This window comes from Mytilus californianus, unplaced genomic scaffold, assembly GCF_021869535.1.
Source record: "Mytilus californianus isolate M0D057914Y unplaced genomic scaffold, xbMytCali1.0.p SCAF_15, whole genome shotgun sequence".
NCBI lineage: Eukaryota > Metazoa > Mollusca > Bivalvia > Mytilida > Mytilidae > Mytilus > Mytilus californianus.
This window is the reverse complement of record NW_026262637.1, coordinates 31,172,585-31,192,536: the sequence shown is the minus strand read 5'-3', so window position 1 is coordinate 31,192,536 and position 19,952 is coordinate 31,172,585. Positions and strand designations below refer to the sequence as shown.

The window sequence follows — 19,952 nt, the reverse complement described above, 5'->3', positions numbered from 1 at the left end:
TCATTTCATGTATCAGTGAACAAGGTAAAGTTTTGGTGGTCAAGTCCATATCTTGGATATCATATAAGCAATATTTCTGGTACGGAAGGACTGTAAAGGTGAAAATGTACAACTGGCAAGTGTCATCTGATCTTGACCTTATTTTCATGGTTCAGTTGTTATTTTTTTGTTGTCTTTTTTCTTTTACTATATGGAATGATTGTAAGGTGTCATCTGACTTTTACCTCATTTTCATGGTTCAGAGATAAAAAAAATATTTTTTTTTAGTTTTAGTCTTTTTGTAATATTAAATTGTATATGCAATAGGTCAACTATATTTGATGCATAGAAATATTTTATGATCTATGTGTCAGTCTCACAGGTTTTATTTGACCTTTACCTCATTTTCACTGTTCATTGCAAGGTGTTAAGTTTTGTGTTTTGGTGTAAAACTATAAGCAATAGGTCAAATATGTCTGTTGTATGGAAGTATAGTAGGCTGTAATTGTCTGCCAAGTATTGTTCATGTGACCTTGACCTCATTTTCATCGGTCATTGTTTAGTTTTCATAGTTCAGTCTGTTTCTTTGAAGCTATTTATAAGCCATAGGTCAACTTACTATATTTAGTGTATAGAATGATTGTGACATGTACATGACATAAAAATGAGAATGGAAATGGGGAATGTGTCAAAGAGACAACAACCCGACCATAGAAAAAACAACAGCAGAAGGTCACCCACAGGTCTTCAATGTAGCGAGAAATTCCCACATCCAGAGGCGTCCTTCAGCTGTTTTTCTTGATTGGTTTATATGACCTCATTTTCTTGGATCATGTGTGATAGTTATAGTTAAGCTTTATATTTAGGACTTTCAACATAATATCAGTGAAAAGTAAAGCAGGCGAGACGTTTCAGTGTGTACACTCTTGTTGTATGTTTTGTATTGTTCTTTTTATTTCACATTTTGTAAAGGTTTGTTGTCTCATACAATGTATTCAAATGTACATGTATGTTATACATTTAAAGTAATTTTGACTTCACAAATATAATTTAACATGTATTACATCATCTTAACATGGACAAGTACAGGGTCAGTGTACAATAATCTACATGTACCAGTGAAAATAAAAAACCCAGAATTTTATTTTTATCTAATTCTTCACATCATCATGTCATACAATCTCTCTTGCAGCAAGATAAACATCAACTCCATGTTCATTACTTGGAATAAGAGGGTCAACCTGACTCAACAAGTTATCCACATCTACAATTACATGATCTGGTTGCATATTCAGCATGTCCAATGAGCCAATATCTTCACCATGTGTTTGAACATCATTAACATGAGGGTCTATTCCATACTTCTCAATTCCATCAATTAAAATATTTTCACTATTCAGTTCAGCTGAATGAATGTTTTTTTTTAATCATGCTGTTCACCCAGATCTTTTGTGGTGACCAACAACGTTCTGTTCTTAACCCATGACTATTATATGCCACTACGAATTGAGAGAGTGCTTCGTTGATACGAGGTATAAACACATAATGTAAACACAGCAGATCCTTTTGATTATCAACATCTAGCAGATCATTTCCTTCTAGATAGTAAAACAATGAATAGAATGTTTGAATTACAGCATAATAAACATCTTTCCAAAGCCTTTCAATTCTGCTATTGTGCACAGATTTTCCTGCTATAAAACTACCACGATCAGAGCCTCGCCTTTCTTCCATATATCTAGCAACTAAAACATTTTCACTTCCTTGATCACCTCTGACTCGAGATGGTAATGAGTACGATTCAACTGCTTCCAAAAACGAGTTCAAAACAGTGACCGCCAAGTTGTTGTTCGAGCATTTTAAGAACACTATTAATCGCGAAAAACCATCAATACCTCCATGTGTTACTAATTTCCAGCGGATCAGCGCATGGTGTCTATCAATATGCCATAGGTCATTAGGCCCTGCAACTGAGTATTTCCTGCGAACTGCAGTTAAGCCCCATCGTATCAAGGTGCTTCCTGGATCAATATCACGCAGAGTTCTCCTTACACGTGACTGTTGCACACTTATACCTTTTGCTTTTAAGTGGCCAATCATCATATTCACACCAGTATGTGGTTGACTGTTAACGATTTCTCGCATCACTGACATCAATTCTGAATCATTTATCATAGTATGTCTAACCAGATTCTTCTCCTCATATTTAAGTCGTCTCCATAGTGTTGTTCTGTGCACTAAGAACATTCTGGCTATTTCACCTATCTTAAAACCAATTTTAAACAAATATTCCACTTGGTCGGTGCATATAAAAGCAGGAGGCCTTCCCAGCCTATCAGTCGCTGAAATACATCCTGCTCCATCAACAATGCTCAAGAAACTAGATGGCATAGAAAAATCTATCGTGCTCCAATGTTCTCTCAGGGGCTGAAGACAAGATAATAGGGTTTGAATTTTATCAATTAAGCTCTGATCAGCTCTATTTATAACTAAATTAAATTCTAAACAATTTAAGCAATCCACTGCACTTTTCAATCTGTTGCGAAAGTATTCTATGTCACAATTTGGAGGGTTATCTGGGATATTTTCACAATATGATAACGTTTCGTCCAAGTCTTGAAATTTTTGTTCAAAAATAGTCTCTTCTTGCTCTTCATGATCTGGGTATGTTGCCATCTTCTGCAAAAAAAGGAAGAATTTCATTAAGCCATCAAACCTATCACATGAGCCAATATTTCACAGCTAATATGGTGTTACATTTGTAGCTACAGCATGTATAGTATTCTGCAATTTATCAGATTTCTATGTATTATAAAATGAGTGATATTTTACACTCTGAACAATCAAGGGTATAACTTAAATATTTTCATTTCAGAGAAATAAACATGCATGTGTGAATCTGGGTTTAAGCTAGGGTTTTGAGGGCTTTAGTCACTTTTGAGCGCTATGAAAACCCACCAATGTGTAATGGCTGTAATAGCAAGGGACCAAGGATGTAATTTTTGTAACTAGCTTCATCTTTGACTTTGTCAGATTTTAAAAACTTTAGGCATGATTGGCAGTCAGTATTGTATTTAATATTTGACTGTATTAACCTTTAGGTACCAGTCTTGTATTACAACTCCAATTTCGGGTGCATTCAAAACATGGAGGGAAACAAAATAGTGCATTTTGTTCTGAATTTTTTTCTGAACTCAATTTTTTCTGTTTGATTATACATGTAGGTTTATGCTGAATTGAAACATATATATAGGCTTTAAAAAAAATCTTGCATCTTTTGGGGATATCAATCCAGGAAAGTGGAAGGATATCATGTTTACTGGAAGTGGTGCGGCCTAGTAAAAATAGCAAACAGAAAGCAGGGGTCGAATTTAAGGTTTTTTTGTGTAATGGCCAGCCGGACCAGTGGACTGAAAACTCTACTGGTCCTGCACAAAATCTACTGGTCCTGAAAAAAATACATTTGACAAACTCCAACATAAATTAAAGATGCTTACTTTTATTTTCATGCCTTTGTTTACATATATTATACATTGGTCAAAGAAGTTTTTGCATCCTGATTTTGAGAAAGTTTTAACCCCTTCCGAAAATTTCCATATTTTGTTTATTGTGAAGGACGAACACCAGAGATATTAATTAATGTAATCAATTTTTATACCTCCAGTATCGCGTTATTGATTTCTCAGGTAATTTGTAATGTAAATAAACTGAGATTGTGATGCAATCAGAGAATTTTATCGAAAAAATTCAACTGGTCCGCCGGACCACTAGCTGAAAAAATCTACTGGTCCGACGTAAATTCTACTGGTCACCAGCGCTAATTTCGACCCCTGAGAAAGTAGGAAAAAAATGTTTTGACTTCAGAATTGAGTAACTTTTTATTCTTCGTGGCAAGAACCCCCTTTTTTCGATTAAATCACAATTTCACATTAGTACATACATGATATGAACATGAATTTTTTTTTCTATGTAGCATTTTTTATTTTTTTATTTTTTATTTTCAAAGATCAGCTGTTTTGCATGTAAGCCTATGGAGCAGTCAATTTCAAGACTGCAACCTTTATTATGAAAGATTCTGACATGGGATGTGGAAACTTAGTTCACAATTTCTCACACAGTGTGATTACAAATGCTTTCGCGAGTTGTCTCCTCTCTTTTTATTCCTAATAGTTTAGTAACACATGTTTGTTATTTGTTAACCAAATATTTAATATTTTACTTTTTATATTAGGCACTTGAGAATTTTTGAAACTTTGCGCAGAAACTGAATACATAGACTGAATAACTCATTTTCTAATTAAAGTAAATCATTTTTGATGAACCATACTAAATCAATAGGAAAAGGCTTAGCTTTAAAAGGCATATAATTTAGATACATGTTCTTACAGATCATCATTGATCATCTCAACAAGATTGATTTTCTCGCCTGAGATGATATGGCTAAAATGAGAAAAGCAATCCAGTTGAGATGACCAATTGCAATGATAATTTGTTGATCGCTATTTGTAACTATGAGGACATTGTCAGTTTCATTAGGATCCATGTGCCTCATTAGTTTCTTGCGATAATTTTTCATATCACTCCGTCTTGACTCCTGCTGAGAAAGGAAATCACCAGTCAGCAAGATCGAAGGAAAATTTCCTAAAAATTTAATAGCGATAATGCTTTTTACATGGGACACTTTGGAATTACTTGCATGACTTGGAAGCTTGCATAGTACTTCATTTCATACTCTGGTGATTATAAATCATAAAATGTATTCATTGATGCCCAGTTTGTTTGTTATTGATTTGTTATGTGTTTTTCTTATATATATTATGCATTTTTCTAAGTTCATGATAATAACTTAAAGAAAAATGCTTATTTTTGGCCCCCTTTGAGTCTGAATTCCATTCCGTTGGGACCATCATCCAAAATTAATCCTAACCTTGTGGTATTGAACCTTCTAAAAAAAAAATCATATCTAGATCCACACTTAAACTAAAGTTATTGTCCGGAAACGTAATGTGTCTAATATTAAGGACAACGACGCAGACGACATGGACAACGATGACTTCATCATACCATTATTATGATCCTAAATATATTTTTGTGGTCGCATAATTAAACAAGATTGTGTCTGATGACATGGATCCCCCACTGGCAAAATGGATTGATTGTCATGCTTAAATAGGTGGAGAACAAGTGCAAATGGGAAAAGACATAACTCAGAAACAGTCAAAGTGAAGCCACCCGAATTTGAACTTAATCTTAGTTTTATGTTACTTAGCATTATTCTAGTCAGTGCTAACAAGTTGTCCTATGAGAGGCTATGAATATATATATAGTTCTCATTATGTGTATAAATATGAACAAAATATGCTGACAAATAAAAGTTCTAGAGAGCTAAGAATTCCTGAAGAAAAATATGTTTTGAAATATGCAAAGACATATAGTAATTATTAACCACAGTGGGACGTGGAAAAAAAATCTACTTCGGGGATTCAGAGATGGGAACTAGAACACATTCCAATTTTTCCATAAACGGCCATTGTGGTGCATATTTCGGCACTTTTTTACATTGGTTATTAGATGTACCGCAACTCTTTCCAACAAGTGTTTCCATCTGATGAACCTGCTGTCAATTTCCAGTTCTGGTTTACGGATTTTTTATAAACAAAGCGAGTACTTTGTGGCAAATAAACCAAGATTCTATAGAAAATCCACAGCCTGCAATACAGAGATTTTTGTTATAAAATTTCAAACATAGATTACTCACTTGCTTTTCTAAAATGTGCTTGTGTTTATTAATTGTTTACAAAAAAATATAAGCAACCTGTAAATTCCCAAACATCTTGTGCTGAGCCAGTCAAGTGCACCCTAAAAGGTGTACTTAATTTGAGCTAAATTCTTATTTGTTTTAACCATTATTATAACTAAAGTAATAAACTTGTTTTGAGAAAATTTCAATGCTCGCAATAATCCTATATCTATCAGTCATTAAATTGCCTTATTTGAGGGAACAAGGATAAATAGAAAAGGCTGTGGATGTTCTAGTCTAAATAATATTATGACGTCTGGCAAGGCTATTTTGGTCGCAGGAAGGCGTCCAAGAAAAAAATCAAAATAGCCTTGCCAGACGTCATTATTATTTGGACTATGGATTTTCTATAAACTTTCCATATGTTTAGTATTGAATCAACACAAGGGTACATAATCCTAACAGTAACACTAACAGTAACAGCCTGCAATGCCGGACTCGCATGAACGCAAGATTTAGTTAGTGGGGCGACGCGTTTTTTTAATTCTTGGTCATGCATGCGTGTTGAGAAAGAAAGGGGGGAATGCAAACAGTTACACAAAGCGTTACCTTCTCATATATCTATCAACAGCTAATCAAACGTACAACTTCAACATGTGAGTCAAGCAGGGGCTGCCATTTTCGACTATATCGACCAATCACAAACGTTGTTGCAAATTTGACCTTGTGACGTCAAACAATTTCCCATAATGCAATTATTGCATATAAATAAAAATTATTGCATATAAATAAAAATTATTGCATATAAATAAAAAAAACGACAATTATACCAATTGAATGAAAAATATTGCAGTACAATGACAAGTTATACAAATTGAATAAAAAATATTGCATTTGAATGACAAATTATACCATTTGAATAAAAAATTATACCATTGAATGAAAAATTATACCATTTGAATAAAAAATATTGCATTTAAATGAAAAAATATACCATATAAATGAAAAATTATACCATTAAAATAAAAAATATTGCATATAAATGAAAAAATATACCATTTAAATGAAAAAAATATACCATACAAATGAAAAAATATTGCATATAAATGAAAAAATATTGCATATAAATGAAAAAATATACCAATTAAATGAAAAATATTGCATTTAAATGAAAAATATCAAATTTTTGCAACCAATACCATGCCATAATCATTGGTGAAAAAGTTAACACTTTAAGGACTGTTTTTTTTTATCACTACTTAAATTCTAAGGGTCGACTTTGTACATTCAAATTATCATCAGATAGTATATGTATGATTATGATAATGTTAAGCAACTAAATTTCTGGAATATCTATAGAACTTTCAAAATTTGTAAATTAATTGACAGGAATGTCTATTTTCAAATTGAATGTATGATATCCAAAAAAGAATTAAAATATATTTAAATTGTTGTTATTAAATAACTTAAACAATAAATGTTTCTGCCATTTCTTACTAAATAACTATCTGTTCTTAATAAAATTAAATGTAACTCACAAACAGCGATGTCAATAACAACAGTTTTCAACGGATTTACATATTTGATTAATTTATAGATGATAATCAATAGTTTATTTTCAACACTTAATATTTTTTTCATGATACAACATCGGTGGAATAAAATTCACTTAAAAAAAAGGATACTCATTCCTTAAATTCTCTTTAGATATACGATTCTCAACTTATGAAACATATCCTTGGGAAAAAATACAATACAAACAAACATGTTGAAGGCCGTACTTTGACCTATAATTTGTTTACTTTTTACACATTGTGACTTTGATGGATAGTTGTCTCATTGGCACTCATACCACATCTCCTTATTTATATTAAATACCTGTCAATGATAATAGAGGTATTTTCTTTTACGTCAGATCATATATCATAAAACTGAGAATGGAAATGGGGAATATGTCAAAGAGACAACAACCCAACCAAAGAGCAGACAACAGCATATGCTTTTTTATTATTAATCTGAGATTTTTTAGTTTCATTTTAATTTAATGGCAACTTTCATAGACTAGATCATTTATATAATGTATCATATTTTAAATATTATTAAATATAAATTTTACTAGTTTGTCCGACTTAAAAATGGTTGAAATGAGAAACAAATTAATTGTGGTCATAAAATCAACACTTAAGAATATGCAAAATTGTTACTTTTGTTCCTTTTGAAACTTATATTTTCTGATGAAAGCGTTTCCAAAGAATGTTTTTTTTAAGAATCATAGGTATCAAACAATGTTTTTCGAGAAAAAAAGCATTATTAGAACATGATTAAATATTAGAAAAATTATAAAATGAAAATAATGTCAGTACCTTAAAAGTTCTTTTTTTTTTATTAAATTGAAATTGCCGTATGATATTTCTAAACAAACATGTGTTTTAAGAACATTTAATGAGGTTTCCAATCTCTTATGGTAATATAGAAACCTTAACATGTTATGGCAAGTTTCTGTTTACATTGTTTTACAATAACACCGCATATGTAGGATTCGAAAGTGCGATGGTAATTGCTTAAATGCGATGGTCAAGCTGACGTAAGATGGTGTGAACTAAAATGCTATAGTTTAATATGCTAAAGTACGATCGTTATATTGTTTAACAGCCTACATGAAAACCGTGGGACCCAAAAGAATGGGTGTTAGTAAAATAATTGCAGTCGGAAGTTAACTTGCTGTTGAGGCATTAAACTAAAATGACAAGGATGACGTTGGTGTTTTTCCCGGGGTGGTAATATTTATCGATAAGTTGAAGCAAAATAATCAGTTTACATGGATGGTTTACGTTGTTTTTCAGTGTCTATTTGATTGTCTAAAGTAAACTTTTTTTATTTAGTTATCTGTATTGACCATACTGAAGTTTGCATAGACATATATGATTATAGATACGACTAATTTTGGAACTGAATTCTTTGTGTGGTAGCTATTAAGAGACAATGTCACATTTTAGTAGGTAAAATTTTACCTATAACAATCGCAAACCGGCTAACCAAAAACTAACCATCGTACTTAAGCGTGTCATACCATCTTACGTTGTGTCCTACACGAACAGTTTCTTATAAGAAAATATTGTCACTATATTAACAATATTAAATTAAATACTAAAAATGAGTAGTTGAGAGATTCCCTTTAAAAAGATTTAATACGTATAAACACATGTTTCTCTTAGGAGATTAAAAAAAAAGGATATTCAAGTTAATACGAAAGGTGTATAAAAATAAATAATATGATTTTTTTGTAGAGATCATTCCTAAAGTGCAAACATTAATAATATCTTTGAATATAAAAATACATATTAAAATTATAATCAATTGCAAATGTTTCACATCTATGTTTGTTAAATTAATTCACAGACAATGTTCTGGAATGTAATCCTGTCATATAAGATCATAACATTTGCTAGGAAAATAATTTATTTGTTTCGAACACACCTATTTGTTGAGTCAATAAATATTTACATACAGTCTCTTAACATATTTCTGCCAGTGACTAGTACATTAATTTTTTCTTGATATAGAAACACACAAGAAATATTATAACTCAGATTAGAGAATTCTTAGGAAGCGACGCAACATTACTTCACATAACTATATCATATGTAGAGGTTACCTGCATTCCATTTGTAATTGTAGACCCGACTCTTAAAGCAATGGAAATACCTTCGTTTGAACAGAAAAATAATGAATTCATCTGTTTGTTTTAAGAAGCTAATTAAGAATTAACTAATATTCAATGTTTAAATTGACATAGGTATACATTATGCTAAAAAAGTGACATAAAGAGGAATGTAACACTTTTAGAGAAAACTCGGCGTCATCTTCTTATTAAAAGTCTGGTGATATTGTTTGAATTAGGATTCTTACTGTTAATTTAAAATGTCACATTAGGAACGTTAGATTTCAACAATTCTCAAGTAGGTAATAAATATTACAAAAAATACAATTAGTTCAAATAATATCGAAACAGTTCGTACAGATCATATTTCCGTCCATTAACGATGGTCTTGCATTTTCTGCCATACACAACCTGATTTTAAGAACCAGTATCGTCACTGAAATAAGACATAGGTAAAATATATAAAATGACTGAGTAAATATGATTATCTTGAGTTTCGTTGCATTAAGTTGTTCATGTTCTGTTGTATACACACCTCTGCTTGAAGGTTGTAGCCAATTGAAAAATGCAGAGCTTGTAACAATTTCTATGTATGAAAGCAAATAGAAATCTTTTTGGTGTAAAAGTAAAATAGCAAAAATACCGAACTCCAGGGAAAATTCAAAACGGAAAGTCCTTTATCAAATGGAAAAATCAAAAGCTCAAACACATCAAACGAATGGAAAACAACTGTCATATTCCTGACTTGGTACAGGCACTTGGTACAGGCATTTCCTCATGTAAAAATGGTGGATTAAACACGGTCTCTTCTCTTCAACTTCGTGTTATAGTGTTCTTTTATTTGTCTTTGTTAATTGTTAACGTTTACTGTTTGGTCCATTTTTAGTAATACCCTTTATACTGGCTCGGTTCTTGTACATCCCGCCATTGTGTTGTTGTGCTGTTGTAATGTTTTGTATTCTTGTGTTTCAATTTTGCGTATGTGCTTTGTCTATATGCCATTTTGTTTTCTTTGTTGACATATTTGTTTGTTTTTATAGTGATTGAGATTATAACACAATGTTGACTGCTGTACCCCCTTTTTTTAACATTTTTACCTATTATGTCTTTTTGTTTTGTTTACACATTGTTGTCAAGATAATGGAATGTTATGCGACTGCCATAGAAGTGAGAGGTTTAGCTAGCTTTAAAACCAGGTTTAATCCACCATTTTCTACATAAGAAAATGCCTGTACCAAGTCAGGAATATGACAGTTGTTTTCCATTCCTTTGATGTGTTTGATCTTTTGATTTTGCCAATTGTTAAGAGACTTTCCGTTTTGAATTTTCCTTGGAGTTCGGTATTTTTGTTGTTTTACTTTTTTCGTACTGTATTTGGCCTTTAACTTTTTTTAGGTTAATTAAAAGTCTGGTAACTTTGTTTTTTTTTATAGAATTTATAGATTATTGATGGTTTTTCAAACTAGAGGGTGTTTCTCAGATACAATCTCATCGAAGGGCCGACAAACATCCTCGAATATGAAAGACCATTGATAATCTGTTTATCGCTAGTTTGCTTATGACGTCGTTGATGTTTACATTGACAACGTCACGTGCGCCCTTAGTTTCTGACGATAATTTTCTATCTCAAGCGAGTAGCAAATGAAAAATTATCACAAAAAAAAGAAAAAAAACACAAAATCGCGATAAAAATTATTCTTTTGACCAATTGTTTTTTTATTTTTATCAAAAATGAAAACTTATAGTATTTATAAATCAGACTTACAAGAAACCTTCGTCTTTGTATTGAATAGTCGGTTTTCCATTTACGTCATCAATTAGTCGTGCTGAAAACAGATATTTAATCTGATTGATTGTTTTTTGATTAACGTCCATAATTTTATCTGTATACATATTTAGTTAATTTGATATAGCCTATATTTGTACACTCTTCTGTTTGTTTGTTGTTGTGGTTATTAGTCCTATAGCCTATATTTACTTCATTTATATTCGTAGCATATAAGTTTTTTCTTTATAGAAATAAGGTATGAATGCCAATGAGACAAATATCCACTAAAGTTCAAATGAAGTTGGTGTAAGCAATTATAGGCAACCGTACGGCCTTCTACAATGAGAAAAACCCATACCGTATAGCCGCTATAAAAGGCACCGACATGAAAAATTGAGAAAACTATCGGCCTAATTTAAAACAAAACAATTTACAAAAAACAAATATGACAGACATGAACCAACGACAACCACTGAACTACAGGCTCCTGACTATTTTCAAAATATATGGAGGTTACTATTAACTGATGACACATACCTTTTCTTGAATCCAGTTCTTTAATTACAGATCTTATTCTTGGCTGCACAGAGGGAATCAAATCTTCTAATTCGTCAACTATATTATCTAAAAAAATCAATTTTAAGTCAGCAAGAAAGTGTAAAATTTGTTTCTTTGGCAAAGATATAATTACTGTAAACTTATATGCAAGAGTGTCATTTTGATATACTTTGTGTGTTTAGTATTTGCAGTGATTTGATAAATGTATTATATGTTAATAATGATGATATGTTAAGTTAGCCATAAATCAAAGTAAGTATCAACAATTACAAATGATTGAAAGAATGGCCTGCTGAATGGTAGTTTTGGTATTAACTTACAATAAAATATACTGATTGTGTTCATATAAAAGCTGTTCGCACGACGTACGTTTGTAATTATGATTACAAACCTATATTTCGTGAGTCTGTCTGGGAACTACTATCTTTCCGTCTGTCTTCAAAAAATGGAGACAGTTTTTCTTTTATCATCCAATCTTCTGATTTTTGCCTCTTCAAGAATCTTGAACGGGATAAGGTTTTATCAAGAGAAACTGATGTACTAAACGCTGCTTATGAAATATGAAGAACAAGTAAAATATACAGAGGAAAGATATATAGAGAAAAAAAATAGATAGTTACATTTTCTACATTTCATACAAAAACGAAAATTAAATTTTCAGCTATTAGAAATTTTCAGAGGGAAAAAATTATGTGGAAATCAGTTTGTCACTTCCAATACATCAAGGGAAGTCCTTTGAGGTAACCTCTAGATTCATTTGGTTATATTTATTACATTACAAAATTCTTTACAATTGCATTAATGAATTTATTAAAACTTTCAATTATTCCAGTAACAAGTCAATTGTATTACTCCTTTATTACGCATAAAATGTAGACAGAGGTAAGCTCGTATAGATACATATCTGGATATACATGCTACAATTCTGTAAGAATTGCAATATGGTACTGATACCTTAATTTTCCAACTTCTACCTAAACTTACTGGTTTCTATTTTCCGTTTCTTTTCTATTTGTACATTTTTTTCACCAACCCCTGCGCATTCTTCCAACGAACCAGACCCAAATGACGAAAAGGTAGATCTTCGTTTAACCCACCGAGGATAAGTTTTTGTTTCATTTCTGTCACTGTTCTCTGTTTTTGTTTTTTGAAATACGTCATCTTCGAATGAACTCCCTAGACTTGATTGAAGAACGTCTGTGAATTGTCCTAAACTAGCCTTTTCTACATCTGGCGTAAAACTTCCCATACTTGAGACACCGGAACTAGAACTTGATTCGCGACGATTTTTTCTTTTCTGTGGAGACCGATATGATATATCATCAACACATCTTTTTGCAGATAAAGGTAATTTGAATTGTTGTTTTTTGTCCATCATCCCGTTTCGGTCAACTGTACAACCGTGAATATTAGTTTCATTACTTGCTCCTTCATCTTCTATATCTGAATGCATTGGTGATATACTTGTACTTCGATTGTGTGGCTTGTTTTCAGTTTCGTCTCCACAACCTTCTCCTGAATCTGTGCTGCTGCTTGTTGGTGAGCTAGATCTATCTGTATCATTATCTAGACCTCTTGTCAAGTAAGCCTTTGTTAACAAATCCTTTGATTAATTTATCAATGGTTATGAATGTTTTACAATTAACCGTTGATATGCTTCGCGTCTTTTTTAAACAAATTTAAATATAACTTTAGTTGGTAGACCTGGAGTAAAGGAAGTACATCTTGAAACTAGTATTGTATTTATGATATCAGGTTTCTTTGATGCTTTTTGGAAAAAAATTAGTCAAATGTGTTACGTAGAAGTTGCAAATGATTGACACAAACTTTATTTTTTTTTTAAATTTTCGTCCTTTTATCTTGACCCACTTGCTTTATTCCACTCATTGTCGGGATATTGTATTGGCCAAGGAAAATGCGACCGTTTCGAATGTGAATTCCATCAATTGACCATTCTAGATTACTTAATATCCATCTGCAAATACGAGATCGAATTGTGTAACATTTTTTTCTGAGGTATGATTTATTGTATTTTATATTTTTTTAAACGTTGACATGTCGTCTCGTAAGTGTTTTTGCATTTGGATTTAAAATTTTGTTTCCCTATCAACATACCTTGTTTGGTATGTTATACCTGTAACTACTTGTTGACATAGTAACCTATTTTTTTTAACATATCAGTTAAGGTTAACTACATGCTGTATCGATTGCCTAACCAACTATGTTCCAAATATGTTCAAAAACTTTATAAAATAATCAAGTCTTTGAAGATTTAGGAAAATAAGGAGATGTGGGTTTGTTGCTAATGATACAACTTTTCATGAATACCAAAGGGAAAATATGTGATCAAATACTGGTATTTTTAGGACTTTAGCAATGAGCAAACTCCAACCTATATTGTTAGCTAGAAAAGAACAAACAACTGAAGAGAAAATCAACGGCCTCATTATATTCCATGAAAAAAATAGCAGACAGCAAATAAAGCCACTGTATGACAGAATCCTAGCATGGGGTAGGTCCATGAAGAATATGGCGTGGTTTAACATGTTTGTGAGCGTTAAACCCTCCACTAACTTGGGAGCGTGGTGTAACAATTCAAAATAAGAACAAACTGTAAAATTGAGGAGGAAAAGACTTATATCATCTGATCGCTTTTAAGCACAAAAAACAAATAAAATAAAAGAACATAGTTCCCCCACGTTGCACATATTTTATCTGTCCAAGGGCAATAACTAAAAATGAATATTTTATTTAGTTTTTTAAAACTTTTTAAATTCATTTTTGAGAGTTGAAGAATTGAGAGCGATTTCTCATATATATAATATTTCCAAGGGCATTACTCATTAAAAATATTTGATCGGCTATTATTTTCGAAATTGTCTATGATATTGCTGATATAACCTTTGATACGAATTTAATAAAAATCTGGCAAAAATTGTACACGCGAGAGCGCTTACAATGCAAATTTCCATATAATTAATATTTCTAAGGGGCATAACTCTTTTGCAAATAACTGATCGGCACTGATTTTCAAACTGATCCGAGACATTGCTGATATAAACCTATGATATAAGTTTCATAAAAGTCTGTCAAGAATTGTACATATGAGATCACTAACATTGCAATTTTCCATATTATTAATATTTCTAAAGGGCAGAACTCTTTTAAAAATAATTGATTGGCACTGATTTTCGAAATTGTCCATGATATTGCTGATATTAACCTTTGATATGAATTTAATAAAAACCTGGCAAAAATTGTACACGTGAGAGCGCTTATAATGCAAATTTCCATATAATTAATATTTCTAAGGGACATAACTCTTTTACAAATAACTGATCGGCACTGATTTTCAAACTGATCCGAGACATTGCTGATATAAACCTATAATATGAATTTAATAAAAAATCTGGCAAGAATTGTACACATGAGAGCGTTAACAATGCAATTTTCCATATGATTAATATTTCTAAGGGCCATAACTCTTTTAAAAATTATAGATGGGCACTGATTTTCGAACTCGTCCGAGCCATTGCTGATATAAACTTACAATATAAGTTTCAAAACAATCTAGCAAGAACTGTACACATGAGAGCGCTAACGATGCAATTTTCCATATAATTGATGTTTCCAGGAGGTATAACTCTTTTAAAAATTGTTCATCGGCACTGATTTTTAAACTCGTCCGAGACATTGCTGATATAAACCTTTGATATCAGTTTCATAAAAATCTGGCAAGAATTGTACACATGAGATCGCTAACGATGCAATTTTCTATTTAGTTAATGTTTCCAATGCGCATAACTCTTTTGAAAATAATTCATCGGCACTGGTTTTCGAACTTGTCCGAGACATTACTGATATAAACCTATGATATAAGTTTTATACAAATCTAGCAAGAGTTGAACATGTGAGAGCGCTAACAAGACCGGACGGACGGACGCCCGGTATTTCTATGTCCCCCGCAACGCGTTCCGCGGTGGACAAAAAAATCCCACTTAAAGACACAAATGACACAAAGTTCCAATCAACGAATATTAACAGTTATTGAAAGATAGTTCAAAACCAACTAACAAATAAACCATGTTGTCTTCTTTTCACTAAATACATTCAAACCCATCTATTTAAAGAAAAACACAACACAAAATTATGTTTGTTGACAAGCTCGAATACTGCATAGAATACAAATTACAAATTAAAATTGCATCTCCTGATTAGTACTGGTCAGTCTTACTCTTCCTAATTTTAATAACTAAATGATCATTTTTTACTATAATATCGTTACATCTTAGCTGACTTAACTCGTTAAAACGCAAAAAAACCCCACTGAAACCAAGCAAAGTCATCAAAAGATCCCTAACCACCAGTAAATCTGTAGAAAATTGATACAGAAAACATAACCGAATTAAGATATCAGTAGTGACTGGATCTTTCTTATTAACAACAGGTTTAGCAATTCTTTTAGCTGATTAAACTAAACTTTGAACAAAAGAATTATTTGTAGGGTCAATTTGACCACACATTTCATGTGCCCACTTAATTGGAGCTAAAAATTCCTTCGCTTACACTTGCATGTATTACACATGCGCAAGAGACAATCAATTCCCGTTATACTTATGCGCCTCGGAATTTTTTTTATTCTTAGACTATAGGATTATTTTAAGAATACATCAATACAAATGGATGTTTTGACATACAGTGCTATGAACAAATAAAAAAGCACACTTGTACACTAAAAATAACAACGAAAAATATGAACAAATTTGACCGACTTTATCACTTATTAAAGAATTAATTTATCATTACAAAATAATGAGGCTCTCAGATTCCCAATTGCTTTTTTGTCTATGTTTTACAAAATGCCTGCCATGTAGTTAGGATCTATAAATGCATGTAAAGATTTTAATGTGCATTTTGTGATGTGTTTAAAATTTTCTTCATTAAAAATAAGTCGATAAAGCTTTGTAAAGTTACCTGATTATTAAAATTGACAAAATTAGAACCGCTCTTACCGAGTAAAATTTCTCCGCGTCTTCGGATTTTGTAGCCTGATGTTGCTATTTCAAGAAAAATAAATGATTCTTCTTTATTTTGTTGAATGATTCGTGGTCGCCGGGGAAAATGTCACTGTTTAACATGTCTTTTAATCCTTCATAGATTTCTACACCCTCGTCGACAAGGTCGACCACGTTGTAACTTTCCTCTGGATTTCCTTCTTCGTCCATTACGTCATTCGAAAATGAACCTCCAAAACAAGATAGGAATTTTAGCATTCATTTCTTAAGCTTACACGACGACGGTTACTTTAGGGACACTTGATCTGCTACGGGGAATCCTTATTTTGCATGTATATAATGATAAGCAAAAACAACATATAAAAAAATATATTTTTAGTACGTAAATAAGAGGCAACAGAAGCATACCATGTTTACTGCTGTTCATTTGTCGTAAATTTATCCAGAAAGGAAAACAAATAAACATATTTCACGTAAGTTACGATATATTTCATGTACAAGTAAGAAAATGATTTGCATCAATTAAACTGGGAAGACGAAGATACTTACAAAACATCATATGAACACCATACAAAAAAAAAAGACGAATCGCAAATATATTACATATAGATAACTAAAGATTGAGAAACACAAAACCTTTCCAAAAAAATTGATGAACTCTAACGCTCAATTCGTTAACAGCAACATAATGCTACACCATTTCAAAATAAATCAATGTTTGAACTCTGTAAATGATAATGATTACTATCTTCAACTTGATAACTATCTTAAGCATAAAGAATGAATGAGAAATCCTTGGGCTATATTATAATTTTGTAACTGAATAAGATGTATTTATCTCATGAAGAAAAAAATAAATCTAATAGAACTAAAATCATAAGTAAACTTTTATCAATGATGAATAAAATTGAGAATGGAAATGAGGAATATGTCAAAGAGACAACAATCCTACCAAAGAGCAGATTTCAGATATAAATGTAATGTAAAGTGTGATAAAGTAGATAACGCCCCGTTGTTCATCAGTAATAGTGTTTACCTCTAGCTTTACTTGCAATAATCCTTCTGATCAAGGTTCCTTGAGCGTGAAGAAAGAGTATTTCCTTACGAATTGGTGAAACACACCATGTCTTAACTATGTCCAAGCACTCTTGGTAGTCTTTCTTTGCCTCTTTATATTGATTAAGCATAGCCAGGACATCTCCTCTGTGTTTCAAATAATTCAAGTTTCTATCAGTTCTGTCCATTTTCAAAGCTTCAGCTACTATTATACTATCATTATAAAACTTAAGTGCCTTTTTCATCTCCCGTTCACATTTTTCTTTTTCTTTATCCCGCATGTGTTGTATTCCAAGTCGAAAATGACAGGCTCCAATATTGGCAAGGTATGTTAAATGTCTTTCATTTTGATTGTGACTTTGACCTTCAAGAGCCATCTCGTGAAATTGTATAGCCTTTTCAGTCTCTTTTTGACGATAATATACACATCCTAAGCAGTTGTAAATGTCTGCTAAGTACATCTTTCTTTCTTGTTTGCTCCTAAATTCTTTAGATTTAAAAATGGTCTCCGCTTTTTTTAAATACGTTACAGACTCTTTAGAATCAGTATCCATTTTAAGAAGACCACGATTGTAAATCATTCTACCATGCATGATAAAAAGTTGTGACTTCTCCTCATCACTTAGATGGTCTGTACGGCAATCATTGAGCGTATTAAGTATATCGCTACATATTTCCTCAATGTCAGTGCGATCGTAATTGACCATGGCTGTCACGTGTTCTACTTGCCATGAAACTTTTATCAACGGGTTAGCCCACTGCTTGGAGCTCATTACTTGAATATAAGAAAGATGTTGCTCAGGGTTTAGGATCATCATTGCAACATTGTTCCTTCGTTTTGTAACCTCGGTTGATATAAAACCTTGCATACATGAAAGTTCAAGTATTTTTTCGTAATCTTCCATTAGCTGCATATATTTTGCAATAGGTACTTTCAGTTTTTCAGACTTTTCTCTTGCAGCTAATACATTTATTTCATATTCTTTTGCAATATCCAAAACAATTTCATCAAACAGTTTTACGTAATTTAATTTCGCTTTTTCCATTGTCGGTGCTATATCTGCTTCATGTTCTTTTTGTCGTAAAAACTTGTATACTAATGGATGAAGTGAAAATATTTCTTGGTCAGCCATTAATACTTCAGACTCATTTTGCATCTCTTTTGTATAACATTTGTCCCCAATGTCATTTTCAATTTCAATAAGATGGCGACTTTTAAATAGAAGAAGCGTTATTTTTAAATCACCCAACCTTGTTGATTTATTTCTGTCATCTATTTCAAGTTCATTATGGTCAATAATTGCCGCTGATTTTAGACTAAATTTTGACGTTCCGAACAATGACAGCTTACAGAGAGTATACTTATAGTTACCAAGATTTATAAACGGTTGATTCAAACAATCAGTCATACTTAAAACAGGAGTTGGAAGTGATTCTGTTCTTTTTTCCAGAAATTTTATCAACTGGTCAATGTTTGGATCAATATTTATGGCGTCACATATAACTCTGAGGGCCAGTGGACATGCTCCACAGACTCGAACAATGACTTTAATTTGCTTTATTTCAAGGTTTGACTGAAAAAAATCTAAATCAATGTTAGAAAAGAGCTGATATATCAAAACTTGATACTATTGATATTTGCTAGTTTTACCAGCTGTTGTATTGAATGCAACCCTCATAAATTTTAATGAAAGGTTTGACACTATGTGTGTTTATCCGAAAAAAAAATGTTAGAGATATGTAAGGACGTACCTTAATCGACATCCCGTTTTCTTTTCCGTTATTTTTATTTTACCTTTTTATGCAATAAGTTATGATTTTATTTTTATGTTATACTATACATTTTAGAGTAATGCAGATGGTATTTTATGGAAGATTACTAGGAGTAAAAATGTGAAATATCTTAAAGAAAACCCCAAAATCCATTGATATGATTTTATCAAGTAATATAATCCATTTCGTTATGTTTTTTTTTTAATTTGCAAGGAATCAATCTCCTTCGTACCGATGAAAATTATTGCCTCACGTTGTGTTTTATAAATAGAATGATGATTCCCTAAGTGATTTTTTTATACGTTAAGGAAACCTGTGAGTATAATTATTTGTATTTATGACATTGGACCTCAAAGAGATGTAGCTGATTAAGATGGCTTTAAATACGTTTCCTTTCCTAGT

The 19,952-nt window shown here is 31.8% G+C and overlaps 3 protein-coding genes across 9 annotated transcripts in view; 1 reads left to right on the top strand and 2 right to left on the bottom strand.

Annotated features, from left to right (window-relative positions):
* The window catches only part of LOC127725860 (high-affinity choline transporter 1-like), a 92,998-nt gene that overhangs the window by 54,181 nt on the left and 18,865 nt on the right, over positions 1 to 19,952 (top strand). The window lies entirely within an intron of this gene.
* LOC127725865 (uncharacterized) lies at positions 1,024 to 6,477 on the bottom strand. The gene is made up of 2 exons (XM_052233201.1): positions 6,329 to 6,477; positions 1,024 to 2,658 (listed from the first exon to the last, which is right to left on the bottom strand). The coding sequence occupies exon 2, from the start codon at positions 2,653 to 2,655 to the stop codon at positions 1,381 to 1,383; it is 1,275 nt and encodes a 424-aa protein (XP_052089161.1). The 5' UTR covers positions 2,656 to 2,658; positions 6,329 to 6,477; the 3' UTR covers positions 1,024 to 1,380.
* LOC127725855 (uncharacterized) overlaps positions 9,116 to 19,952 on the bottom strand; it is a 91,391-nt gene continuing 80,554 nt past the window's right edge. For 3 of the 7 annotated variants that reach the window (XR_007993234.1, XR_007993237.1, XR_007993239.1), the window contains 3 exons: positions 16,719 to 16,951; positions 12,691 to 13,294; positions 12,103 to 12,253 (listed from right to left, as the gene is read on the bottom strand). Coding sequence is in view for 1 of the 7 variants with exons in the window: in XM_052233179.1 (XP_052089139.1) it covers positions 9,798 to 9,816 (19 nt within the window). In the remaining 6 variants the exon portion in view is untranslated. Of the gene's footprint in view, positions 9,817 to 12,102; positions 12,257 to 12,690; positions 13,295 to 16,718; positions 16,952 to 17,757; positions 19,352 to 19,952 lie in introns of those variants that run through there. The other 4 variants (XR_007993236.1, XR_007993238.1, XR_007993235.1 and 1 more) reach the window with 3 other exon arrangements.

What these genes read in the sequence shown, in the direction of transcription:
- LOC127725865 (XM_052233201.1), bottom strand. Translation starts at nt 2,655, where the DNA reads ATGGCAACATACCCAGATCATGAAGAGCAAGAAGAGACTATTTTTGAA.